The sequence below is a fragment of the Leptidea sinapis genome, chromosome 34, assembly GCF_905404315.1.
Source record: "Leptidea sinapis chromosome 34, ilLepSina1.1, whole genome shotgun sequence".
Taxonomy (NCBI): domain Eukaryota; kingdom Metazoa; phylum Arthropoda; class Insecta; order Lepidoptera; family Pieridae; genus Leptidea; species Leptidea sinapis.
This window is the reverse complement of record NC_066298.1, coordinates 2,627,874-2,641,058: the sequence shown is the minus strand read 5'-3', so window position 1 is coordinate 2,641,058 and position 13,185 is coordinate 2,627,874. Positions and strand designations below refer to the sequence as shown.

Below are 13,185 nucleotides of genomic sequence, written 5' to 3'. Positions count from 1 at the left end.
AAATTTTAAGTAGACTTTTTAATATTGGATATTTTTCTAAATTTTTTTGTAATATAATTTAAGTGTACCCAAAAATGACTTCTTTGGATTCAATGTTTTTATTTGAAATAGAATTGGAAGGATTTAGGTTTATCGAAGATGTCGGTAATTTACTTTTGAAAGCGGAATTCGCAGATTTATTTGAAATGTACTTAAATAATCCAAATAATTCTAAAGTAAAGAAGCTGCAACAGAAACGTATAACCAAGGTTCGAAGCAAATCAATCGCGTTATGTAAAAAGGAAAAATCGCACACTGAACAAGCTATATATGTAACAACAGATCCTCAGTTATTGATGAATAAAATGATGATGAATAATTTAAGATTTTCAGTTTGGTTAAAGAAACAACATGAAGTCTTGGGAGCTGCAGAAATTCCTTGGAATGAAACATGTTTAGAATATTTGTCGACCATTATAAATAATGTAAAAATATCACCGTCAACAAATTTTGGCGGAATACATAGCATTATTAGTAAATCATCCCCGAAAGTGTTGGGTATGGTTCAATTAAATATAAGAATATCGTATTGTGCGAATAGTCTGTGTACTTTAGTTGAACTTTCACAAAAACGCCAAATGAATTCAAAAAAGGGCTTAAGTAAGGATACTAAGAATGATAGAAAATTTGGCACAATTAAGACTTTATACAGAGGCAAGCCAAAATTTTACTCCAGAGGAGCGAAGCCAAAAAACAAAATGGATGCCACTCGCAATGATTTAGATGTTGATAAGAGAGACTGGAAATTAAATAATGATCCAAACTGTTCTGATTCAGTGCAACCTATTGAAGTTGATGATGACGTTTCAATAAAAATAGCTAAGTCACTTTCTTATCTCCCAAAAAATACAGCTACAGAATTTAAGCCACTACAATATATTTTCGGTGATCCTGATAGACAATTTGGAAGCAAAGTTTACTGTGTCAACTTTTTCACAGTTAATAGCACCTCTGATCCTATGTCAGCCAAATCTTCAAAAGAATATATTTCTGAATCCTCACATCAAAAATATAATGTTAAGCTTTGTGATAGTAAATGTCAAGCTATGAAAAATAGAAACGCATCAGCTCCACCAAGTTCATGTTCCTTGGGCTTGCGAGAATTGGATGGATCAACAATTAATGTAGATAAATGCAAAAGTGTAGTATGCGAAGATAGAGAACATAGAAAACTTCCACCACCACCTGACGATCGTATTATGGTGGATTTAAAAAACCTTGAAATTGAATGTTGTGACGATATCAATGCCAAAATTGAGGAAGTGGTAGGAGGTGTAAAAGCTAAAATGCAAATAGGTGAAGATCCTTGCTTTTGTACCTGTGAATGTACATTTGGTTTTGTAAAAAAAACAACTTATTGTAAAACCTGTGGAGGTTATGAAATTCTGGGAGAAGACGTGATTGGTAAAGAAAGGCATGAAAAATTTCCTTGTCCATATTATCACAAAGGGATGTACAAACATAAAACAAAAAGCATAAGTAATTCTGGAAGTGATAGTAAGAGAAAAGGGGATGATAATATTAGCCTTAAACTGGCATCGAATCAAAAAGCGATCACATCTGACAAAAAAAGCGTTGAATCCGAAAAAGATACAAAAAAAATCAAAGTTCATAAAGATGACAGATTTAAATTCAATTACGGCTACAAAGGTATCCGTACGTATTTTTCTTTGTTGTATTTAATCATATCATTAATATTAAATTTAACTAACGAAATAAACCAATGTTATTTTTAGCACCACAAATAGGACACAGTAAATGTGCATTACCTTGTACTGGTAAACTAGGGAATGTGCCGAAACACATGGGTTGGCTATGGACTGCAGAGGATATTCCAGGAATGAAGGTAACTAATATTTTAAGTACCCATTTTTCTAGAATCACTTTATTTTTTCTTTGTTTATTTTTTTTTTGTATTTTTTTAGTTTCGACCAATGTGGAAACCAGGAGGGACAAATAAGCGTGTCGTCAGACTTTTAAAAATTGCTAAAAATCCTGAAGTTGCTATTTCGAAAAAGAGAAAAAAGGATTCTACGAAGAAAAGACCGCTGAAACGGCCACTTTTGGTCGTTCATAAAAAAGATGGAGAATTCACAGTAACGATGGAAACAATGAAACAATATTCAAAACCACGAGCTATTAACCAAAATCCATATGAAGATAAACCTGTGGTGACTTATACCATAGGAAGGACAGAAGAAGAAAATAGGGAACGACGCAAAAAGAAAGAACGAAAACAGAGACGATTGGAAAGAGAACAACGAGCCTTTATTCAAAGTACTTTTAAAGATATGTGTAACGAAATATGTCTTAAAACCTATCAACAAGCTTTAGGTATACTTCCTGATACAGAAGACCCTCAATGTACATGTTATCCAGCTTTGCCAACTGCTGAGAGAACCAACTTAGATATCTCATGCTCTTGTTCGGAAGAGAAGACCTCTATAGGCTCAGACACGGATTCCGATGAATGGTTCTTAGAATTTACTCCACCCAACGCTACATTTTACCCTAATTATAAGACAAAAAAGATCTTCAAAAATGAGAGTGGTACCCAATATACATATCTAGATTATAGAGTTAAACTTCTTGATGCATACGGGAATCCAGTACCAAGATTTTTTAAGGGTCCTGACGGTAAAGAACAATGCAGTGATTTAGGTGGATTTTGGAGTCCAGATCACAAATGGTTAGAAATTAATGTTGATGGGATTATAGCTCCCGACGGAAGATGGGCTCCGAATTCTTTCATTGGACCCAATGGTGAACACGTGGAAGCAGAAGGTGGTAAATTTCAAACAATTGCTAATAAATGGTATGTTGTTGGTATGGATGGATATGTAGATTCTCAGGGTAGATGGAAATTTTATTCAAAACCAAGAGGGATTCCTAGCCAGAAGAAAATAACGAGTAAGAAGCAGGTTACTTCTGTGCAAAGGGTAGAAAAATTTGTAAATAAATCTGACACCAGTTGGAGTTGCTTCGGCGAAGTGTCACTTAAATATCTTTCCGAATTAGGCATAATTGGACATTCCCACGACAAAAGATTATTATTATCATCATTGAAGGATATGTTAGCACAAGGCGAGAATGTAAAAATACCACAGCCTTCGTCAGTTTATCGCCTACCTGCATCAAAAAGAGGTAAAGGCAGACACGCTGCCTCCAAATCAGCTCAAAGATTATACGAAGAAAGAACTAAATGTAATCATCCTGTTCCCTCCGATAAGGGTATCGTTGCAGTAGACGATCGAGGACGAAAAACATATTTTCGTTTGAAGGATCACAGGAACAAACGACCGTCAAATAGGTTAAAAACGCTAGCTAAACAAGGAATTAGTTTAAGTTCTTTTCATATACCCTGTTTCCATTCATTTATAAATTCAGAAACTATGAAACAGCAACAACGCGATCGCCTTATCGCACTAGGAAGAGATATAGCGACGCAAATCTAGCCTCTTCTTTTTTTATAGACAAATAATTTATGCTCACTTATATTGTTAGTCTCCTTAATTAGTAAAAATGAGCGTTCAGCGTGTAGTATATTTTTGTGATAAACTTATAAGGCTGGCGACATTGCGTTCAACCCGAGATGTTTGTTTTTATTTGGTGTTCTAAGTTTTTGTAACGTTAAATACGGTTAAGATAAAGTGAATAAATAAAATGAATATTTTTTCTTTGTTGTAATTATATTTTTTTATTGACATTTGTTTTAACCTAGCCTAACCTATAGCCTTCAAAGTTTTTTGAAGCGAAGCTTTTATACGGACGCTCAACATACTAAAACGAATAATTTTTGGAATGGAATGACGATTTTCGTAAACTTTTAATATCAGAGATATAAATAGCCATATAAAGTTAATATAAGTGTATATTAGATTTTCCTATCTTCGATTTGTTTATATTAATCTCGTAATTAGATACATACTGCGACGTACAAAGCGCAGCTCCAGCCAGCTTACATTATGGAGTTCATTGCTGTCATATCAGGTCTGGCGCACCCCAGTGTCAGCTCAAACAATTTGACCGCGTGTAATGTAGAGCTAATTGTCGCGGACCCAGTGCTCTGTGAACGGCAAGATCACTTGGTGTTGCGTAGAGACGTCGTCATTCGTTGTGTGTCTTCAACCCCAATTATCACAGGGTGTGTTCCGATGAGCTGCTGATTTCCTGCTACCGATTTCCTCTGATGTTGCAAGAGAATGTAGGCGGCGGTGATCACATAACATCAGGTCACCCGTACGCTCGTGTGTCCTCTCTTAAATAAAAATAAAAGATACTGAAAAAATAATCATCGTCCAGTAACTACTGTTACACGACAACGAAAACTTTTGAATAGAAAAACAAGAGCATCGGATCGTTTGTGAAAAAAATAGTTTTGTTGTAAATACCTAGTTTTGTACCGTGCTGTTGGACCTACCGATTTTAATCGTCCTTATCGTCGGCACTCCGCAGACGGCAAGTGTTCGCGTACGTCCAGAGTCCCGACACGTCATTCTGTGTAATTCGTTATGATCTCACAACTCATAATATATACTATCTGCCGAACGAAATTTGGAGCTCCTCCAAAGAATATATAATAGCAAAACAAGAGTAGAAAAGGTGAAGATCCTCACTTTTGTACCTGTGAATGTACATTTGGTTTCGTAAAAAAAAAACAACTTATTATAAAACCTGTGGAGGTTGTGAAATTCTAGGAGATCTGACAGCCATATTAGCACAAATGGATGTATAAACATAAAACTAATAGCATATGTAATTCTAGAAGTAAGAGAAAAGGGGACGATGAGCGGAGGAGCCTTCCCCCGCCTTGTTTTATAAAGCATCGCTTCTTTCGGACGTCTCTAGATGGCACTGTTTGCTTCTTCGGTTATACTGCGAAAATTACTGAACCGATCGATATATTACTTACTTACCTAGTTAATAATACTTATACCCTAAGTTGCAACGTGTTTCGGAGATGGTTTTATATAATTTATGGTGATTACTTATTAAAAGACACAAACATTATAAACCGTTGCTTTATTGTACACTAGGCTTTACCCGCGTCTTAGTCCGCGCGCTCCCTAGTGATCTCTTAAAAATATGTGGGGATGTGTGTGAACGGTATAAAACATCTCCATGAATAATTATAACATTTCTATAAATCGATACAGATAATTAAACGGAGATTGACAAGTCCTAAACTGTCAGGCACTCTTGGCATTTCCTCATTATACACGAGGCTGTGGGTTGCACCCCGAGACGTAGGCGAAAATAGGCCGAAAATCGGCCGAGTATTTAGTGAGCAAGTTGCTCACGAGTTTCATACGCACTTTCTCAACACAGTAGCGAACAAAAACTATGATATAATTATCACACAGCAACAAATGCGATTCAAACTAAATATGAAAATATGACGCGCAATTTTTTTTTTTGCACGCGCCAAACGTAAGGAGATTGATTACCTACAGCTCAATTCAAAATTACTTATAATTTTAGTGATAAAATGCTTATATTTTATAACAAATTATTGTGAATTATAAGTAATTTGAAACTCACAAATGTCTGTCAGGTCGTGCATAGTCTATGGTCAGACAAATAAATCATATAATGCATACTAAACTAATGAAGAATCCTATACGAATGAAATTGCAAAAACCTGTAAATATTATATATTAATAATATGTTCTAGGTGAAGTATGGATGGAAACCAGGAGCAATTTCCAAAAAACTATTAAGATTACTTAATAAAGCCAAATTAAGGAAACCAATCACGGACGAAACGTTGCATACGAAACGACCAAAAAGAATAAGGCAAGACAAGCCTGCGATGATCGTTCGCAAAGTAAACGGAGAGTATCAAATAGAAGTACGAAATGAACCAACAGACGGCCAAGACCAAATGCCTCTGAAATATACAATTGAAAGTGAAAATAATAAACGTAAATTAAAAAAACGGGAGAAACAACGTCAGAATCTCATCAATGCCGCTGTAAAGGATGTCTGGGAGGATCCATACCAACCGCAAAATTGTGAAAACATTTGTCTTCGGGCTTATTATGAAGCAATGGGAATATTACCTGAGTTACAAAGAAATGCCAATTGTATAAATCAAGATTTTGTATCATCAAACTCTGATGATTACGACGATACAAGCTCTAGCTGTGCATCCTCAGAAGTGGATTGGGAAATACAATTTTCCCCACCGATATCTCGTTACCAGTCAACAAATGCTGCAAGTAATTTAAATATGTAACACGTAGCTGTAGAAATGTTAATTAAAATGTCATAAAATAAGATTTAAACTTAATTTTTTGTAAGTTTTAGTCTGGCAATTCAAAACATTTCTTTATTATATTTTCGAAGTAAAACCTGATTTTGAATTAAAAGCTGATTCAGATTCCTGGTTTAGGAAAAATATTACGGATTCGTATGTGGTCTACGACGCTTTCTTTTACAAAGAGGCTAGGTCTCACAAGCCGTGTTACGTTTCTCAGGGGCCGTTCATAAAATACGTTCGCATACAAGTGGGAGGGGGGGTGTCTGGATGAGTGAGTGTCACAAGATGTGACAAGGTGACGGCAACGTGACGTTCGTCGTTTATTATTTTTTGACTTGTTGTAATCCGTCACAACTGGTTTCTTTGTTATTCCAATACTTGAGAGAGTAACGTTTCTACGAAATCTGCGCTCTCGATTCAGTAACAAATGAAAATACTGTTTTCGACGCTTTTTCCATCTTCGCTATTTAATACTCTTCAGTTAATTACTTTATACCCTTTATTGCCGAAATATTTTAAATTTTCAGAATTTGTGTACTATCATTTAGAATTTATCATACTCAGCTGGTGGGGGGGGGGGGGGGGGTGTATTAGTTCATGTGACGAAACATTTCTAGGGGGGGTCATAGAAGGTGTGACACAGTGTAACAATAAGGGGGGGGGGGGATGGGGTCAAAAAAAGCTGATTTTAGTGTGACGTATTTTATGGACGGCCCCTCATACAGCTTCTATGTTTTGATCACAAGATCCAAGACTTGCAGAAAAAAATATAAACAATAACTCTATTTCATTCAATCAAAAATCACCTGATGGCAAGTGGTCAGAGCTGCCAAGTGCATTTGCGATATGAAAGACAGGCAACTCTGCTAAATTGATTTGTGCAGGTGATAGGAATTTTTATACTAATAAATGGAAAGCCGCTTTTTCGGCTATACTGAGAAATCTTCTGAATCGGTCGGAATAATACTTATATGATTATATAAAGCGCGTTTCCGAGGTTTTAGTATAAATTATGATAATTATGTTGGTGATATATATTATCCAGAACCTGAATTTTTCGACATAGAAATACCTATATATTCGCAGTACAAATAATTCAGTCAATGACATTTCATTACATATGACAATTAATACAATAAACGGGCGCAGGGTACTAATTTTATATAGAAAAACAATGTTTACCGGGTCAGCACTATATACTATAATTTGACACAAATGAAACTGAAAACTAATTGTTATGAACGATGCAGGACTTGAAGTTCAGTGCTCTTCCAACTGAGACAACCATTCGTGTGGGGCATCGTTGATAAATTCTTGTATGTTTTGTAAACTCTCAGGTTGTGGCTTGATCTACAGTATCTACTTTACAGTTGATAACCTGCTCAACCCCAATATATGCATATTAGGAAATTGACTTGAGACGTCGCTTTTGCAAATCTAAACAATTTGTTATGTTTTAAAGCGCACTAGCACGGAACGCGAGAGGTCGCGAGTTCGAGTCCCGCGTCGTTCATAAAATTTTGTTTTCAGTTTTATTTGTTTAATTAATCCCAGAAGTGAGTCACGAGTATCACTTTAAAACATAACAAATTGTTTAGTATAATTTGATTTTCAAGTTTGTTGCTATAATTTTGGAGTTGGGCTGTTAATATACAGGGCTCATGTCTCGAAATATGTTTACAACAACAATCTGTCAATGTTTACTATCTTTATTGAATGTAACATTCAACATATCCCAAATAACAAGTGAGATAGTTGTGTGTGGAGCTATTCTAAGATATAGTGGACCAATGCCCTTATAAAGGCCGTGCAGACCTTCTGTTCTCAATATTTTCTTGAAACAGTCAAACAGACCGTTGTAATAATGTTCACCTTTCGATTGGGGGCCTGAAAGAAACAGTACAGTCAGTATTGGCTAGATCATATATCTTACGAACTGTATGAAGTTAGCATAATCAATTTTCAGTAGAAACTATTGCTTGAGTAAGTTGTTGGTATGCATGAGGCATAAATCTAGTGATAATTCGTAGCAAGACAAAATCACAAAACGTCTAGCATTTAGTTTATCCCACCTAGTGTCTTATTCTCGATAAACTATCCCCATCAAAATTGAGTAATTGTTAATGAGTTCAATGTTACTGAAAATATTGGTATTTAGATGACATTATAAGGCAAACATTTACATTGTATTCTACTTTTTTCCCTAATCCACCGAATGAATTTAAGGTGCGTATTCCAGAAACCGTTTTCATACGCAATCCATAGTAAAGTGTATTGTTGCATCTTTCGTGCAGAGTTTTGAAGACAATCAACAATTGATCATGGATTTCGTCGACCATTTATGGAATATGCACCTAACATTCAAATAACCACCATATTATTGATCAGATCTTAATAAGATCGTTGGTCTTATCAAAGTTTATGGTCCTCATTTCAGAAGGCGACAAAATACGTAATCTATGATCAAGTGTATTGGTAACCCTTTTATGCACAGTTACGAAGACAGGGACAAAATACACATGACCACAGAATATGTATTAAGACGCATTATGGAATACGGATCTCATTTCGAAGTATCAGCAAGCCAAACTATGTCAACATGAGCAACCTAAATTCTTAATTACCAGTTAACGAAGATGACGAGCTTGTTTTTCGAGAATCTAGACCGGAACTGACATTAATCATCAGATAGACGTAATACTCATATCGTTACATTTTCTCATAAAGAAATTCCCTTTTTTTTCTTTGCCTTACATGATTGCCTTACAATATACTAGCGTATGAAGTAACAAAACGTGCAAGAGGGAAGAATAACTCTAACAGAGGTACAGCAAGATAGAATAGGAAAGCAGATTTATTTTTACTGTATTGACAAATCGTAAATAGTCAGCGACGCTTGGCATTATGCTCCTTAGTATCTTGAATGCGGTCCTATTGCGGACCGCGATAGGTCTAACCAGGGAATTTGATAACGTTAAAATTCAGATATTGTTACCTTCGCCAGACGAAGATGAAGGTAACGTTATGCTTGGTAACGATACCTTGCATGGCCTTTTACCGTTAAACTGACCTAACATTTTCGATAATTTTATCGGTAAGTGATAATGTTACCATGGTATGGGCTTGTTAACGATATACCAAATGCATACTACAAGTATCGCTAAGTAACGTTATTTTATTCTATCTCTTTATTTATTGGAATAATATTTTAAAGCCAAATATGATAAAGAAAAATATGAAAATTTTAAAAAACTAGCTTTCTATTTAGCCACAATGTTTGGTTCGACATACGTATGTGAAATATCTTTATCAATATCATATATCGTTTGAATTTTTCTTCGGACGCCCACCACATTAGATTAGACACACTGTGAATTTGCTGTTCCTCTCGAGAACCAAACCATAAAAAACTGGCTCAAGTCTGTCGGTGCAGTTTCTCACATTAACTTTAGGCCTTGTGCTTTATAATTTCTGAATTTTATTAAAAACCATACAATTAATAGGTAGCACTTAATTATTATCAGTTGTTTTTTTCTGGACCTCGTTAAAATTGGACGTAATTCCAGAAAGACGTTCCAAGCCACAATCATGTCGAATTTGAGTTAGAAAACTGGTCACGTGATTCATATTAACGGACTGACAAAAAATGGCAGCCCTACTGTCACTCTTTACATGACATCATGGCTTAGTAGCCCAACCCACAAGTATGGAATACACTAATATTTATTAAACTTTAAACAATTCCTTAAAATGTGATGTTGGAAAGTTTATGAGGAACTACGCGTCCAATTATCCCACAGTGTCCGGACCCCACCTTGCTAACTAAACTATTTGCCGACCTTTACGCTAGTAAATTCTAAGTCTAAGTTTAGATACAAATTGGATAGCTACCAGGTGTCGTATAGATACATAGAATATTTCTGTATTGAAGGTAATTTGGCAATTATCATGCAGTCAATACGCACATTGAAATTCCAAAATACATAAATGCATACATTACAAGCAAAAATGAGTCTTAAGTGAATCATGGATTACCCTGGTTGTACAAGCGTGTACCAATGACATCGAAGGGACATTCTAGGATAGCGGTTAGCACACCACACGATAAGCTCGATACAAATGCGAGGGACATTTGTGAGTCTCTACAGTAGCCTTGCTCAAGCAGTATCTCTTTCACTCTGTAAAGGATTTTTGTAATGAACGAAATTAATGAAACAATAGTTACTAACTATTTACTTAATGTACCTACTTACGTAGATACTAAAATTGTACAGTTCACGAGAAACAATAACTGTGCCAAGTGTGTAAAATGCTTTACTTAGATTTTAGGAATGAATAGTACAATTAAATCTTTGGTATTCAAGTTGCATTAATTGTATAAATTTGCGCATTAAATTGCACAATCTGTGTTTCAGTTACAATGTTTTTTCTTGTTTCAACTATTTGAAATAATTTTCGTGTATATTAAAGTAAACACAGACTTTATTGTCATGCAATGGTCTCAGTTATTATTTCCGATTGTAATCGTGTTATTCTACTAAAGTAAATACAGAAAAACTATGCTAATGACTACACTAAGCTGAATTAAGTATAGATGCAGATAAATTGAAATCACTCCAGACAATTACCCTGATTATAAAGCCGTACGCAGACAACGTCTAGTGGACATATGATAGCCACTAATATCACTCCGCTGAGAGCACTCGCCAAAAACGACATGCCGACAGGTGAGTCTGTGCAAATATCTCGAGAGTTCAGGGACTCTTTTGCCCTGTAGAAAAATATTTGTCTTTAATCATATGCCTCCTATTATATACCATGAGAAAGATCTGAAGTTTCCCTGTGAGATCGAATGAGAAGTAAAAATGGTAAAGAATAAAAGATTTCCAAGACATATCAGAAGGTATAAGGCATATAGGGCCAATGTTAACTCCAACAATCAAAGTCTGGTGTTAAGTGATCACCGCCGCCCACATTCTTTTGCAACACCTGAGGAATCACAGGAGCGTTGCCGGCCTTTAAGAAAGGTGTACGTGCTTTTTTTGAAGGTACCCATGTTGTATCGTCCCGGAAACACCGCACAAAGAAGCTCATTTAACAGCTTTGTAGTAGGTATGTGGAAGAAAACTCCTTGAAAATCGCACTGTGGAGGACCGCCAGGAAGACACATCCAGATAGTGGGGATGATAGCCTAATTTGTGGCGTGGCGTGCAAAGGTGGAATTCGAATCGAGTGAAACAGTTCTTCGGAACACTCCCCGTGATAAATGCGGTAGAAGATACACAATGAAGCGACGTCTCTACGCAACACCAAGTGATCCAGGCGTTGCAGAGCATTGGGTCCCCGACAATTAGAGGTGCTTTGCATGGGTACCTACATACGTACTACATACCAGATGTGACAGCAATACTCCATATGTGGCCGGACCTACGCTTTGTAGAGCGCTAGAATGTGGGCCGGCTTGAAGTGGCATGGCATTGGCATGCTCTATAAATAACACCCAGCTTTTTCGAAGCCAATTTAGCTTTGACAACCAGATGAGCACGGATTGGCGATCGCTCGAGATTTCGAGATGCAGTATTCCGATACTAGGCGAGGCTTTGAGGGAAGTGTTTTCGAAGAGCGGTGATACTACATATGGCGTTTTTTAGTGGTAACCGCACAAACTTGAGTCTTCTGGGGTAAAATTGGACAAGGTTCAATATACCCCATTTCGCGACCTTCTCAAGAGAGGACTCAATAGAAGACACAAGTTCCTCTCGGCACTGGTCGACCATTTCCCGAGTAAGACCTGCGTGACCAGTGCTCTCGTTTGCATAGCAATGTATGTTGGCATAGCAATGTATGTTGGAGGTGTCCAATATATTATTGATATGCAAAAGAAACAGGTAGCTACACAAATATCTGGCAAATTTGTTACCGCAAAGAAAATTTCCACATTGGTAATAGTTAGCGGTAAAATTATGCTAAAGTCGATAATATATTAACTAATTACACAACATAATTTTATGATGTCAAACAAAGCACTAGGCTTTAACATCCTATAGATGTTAGATGTAAGAAGATTCTACAGATCTTTATTGATTTTTACATTAACAGCTACCCAAGCGCTGGAGCGCCGAGATAGCTGTATCTCGGTCAACGGATCAGCCTAGCTTCCACGTAATGATAGTTTTAATTTTATGTGGTCATAGTAGTGAAAAATAGTTATAAGATTTGTTTTGTTTGAATAAATTTTAGGAAATTTAACTTAAGTAACTTGTATCAAAGCTATCATTTTATATCTCATAAATTTATTATAAGTATTAACCTAAAATATTACAGTTATAACAGCTATTATACTTACACAGCAAAACTAGTTAATTGAGCTCCGCTACCCACTGCTAATCTGAAACATGCGGCGTTCACACCAGCGAAAAGTCCTCTAAGTCCCTCAGTTTTGTAAATTTTAACGAACCCATCTATTGTACCTGAAATACATTACACAATGCTTGTTTGGCTTTCTGATTATTCTGAAACATCCCAATAATTGGAGTAATACTTTTTTTTAAGGATTTAACCATACTTCGCACCTAATTACTTTGTCCTGACTTTGGTAATACAGACGATAAAGTAACAAAAACAGAAAAACACAGCCTTTTTTGCCAAAAACTTGCTGGCTGATTTTAGAGTAATTATGGTGTGTACTTATCATAATTGAACAGATTTGATGTCCTCAACATTAACGTAACGAAAATAGGGATATTTTACTGATTATGTAGGCTTATTATAACCGAACTGAATTTTTCAAAATTAACGTTATGATTATTGGGGTATTTCTTCTTCAACTTAGTTTGCGTGAGCTAGAGTGCTTATTATAGGTAATTGAACAGAGTAATTTATTA

General features: G+C 35.9%; 2 protein-coding genes across 10 annotated transcripts in view; one reads left to right on the top strand and one right to left on the bottom strand.

The window, feature by feature from the left end:
• Positions 1-11,018, top strand: LOC126974911 (uncharacterized). Of its 3 annotated transcripts, XM_050822644.1 has the most exons (4): positions 1-1,695; positions 1,776-1,885; positions 5,714-6,260; positions 10,891-11,018. In XM_050822644.1, exons 1-4 carry the CDS (start codon positions 75-77, stop codon positions 10,893-10,895), a joined length of 2,283 nt encoding a protein of 760 aa, XP_050678601.1. In that variant the 5' UTR covers positions 1-74; the 3' UTR covers positions 10,896-11,018. The 3 variants fall into 3 exon arrangements, with proteins under 3 accessions (XP_050678601.1, XP_050678600.1, XP_050678599.1); XM_050822643.1 differs by lacking the exons at positions 5,714-6,260; positions 10,891-11,018 and adding an exon at positions 1,965-3,712 and having other exon boundaries at positions 1-1,689; XM_050822642.1 differs by lacking the exons at positions 5,714-6,260; positions 10,891-11,018 and adding an exon at positions 1,965-3,712.
• Positions 7,479-13,185, bottom strand: part of LOC126974982 (solute carrier family 25 member 35-like) — a 21,983-nt gene continuing 16,276 nt past the window's right edge. For 5 of the 7 annotated variants that reach the window (XM_050822758.1, XM_050822762.1, XM_050822761.1 and 2 more), the window contains exons 4-6: positions 12,648-12,771; positions 10,337-10,479; positions 7,479-8,188 (exon numbers count right to left, since the gene is read on the bottom strand). In XM_050822758.1, coding sequence (XP_050678715.1) covers positions 7,995-8,188; positions 10,337-10,479; positions 12,648-12,771 — 461 coding nt within the window. In that variant the 3' untranslated portion in view covers positions 7,479-7,994. Of the gene's footprint in view, positions 8,189-10,336; positions 10,480-10,929; positions 11,073-12,647; positions 12,772-13,185 lie in introns of those variants that run through there. The other 2 variants (XM_050822759.1, XM_050822765.1) reach the window with 2 other exon arrangements.

Coding starts and splice junctions, on each gene's coding strand:
- LOC126974911 (XM_050822642.1), top strand. CDS start 75: ATGACTTCTTTGGATTCAATGTTTTTATTTGAAATAGAATTGGAAGGA. Junction 1,696..1,775: donor TTACGGCTACAAAGGTATCC/GTACGTATTTTT, acceptor TGTTATTTTTAG/CACCACAAATAGGACACAGT. Junction 1,886..1,964: donor AGGATATTCCAGGAATGAAG/GTAACTAATATT, acceptor GTATTTTTTTAG/TTTCGACCAATGTGGAAACC.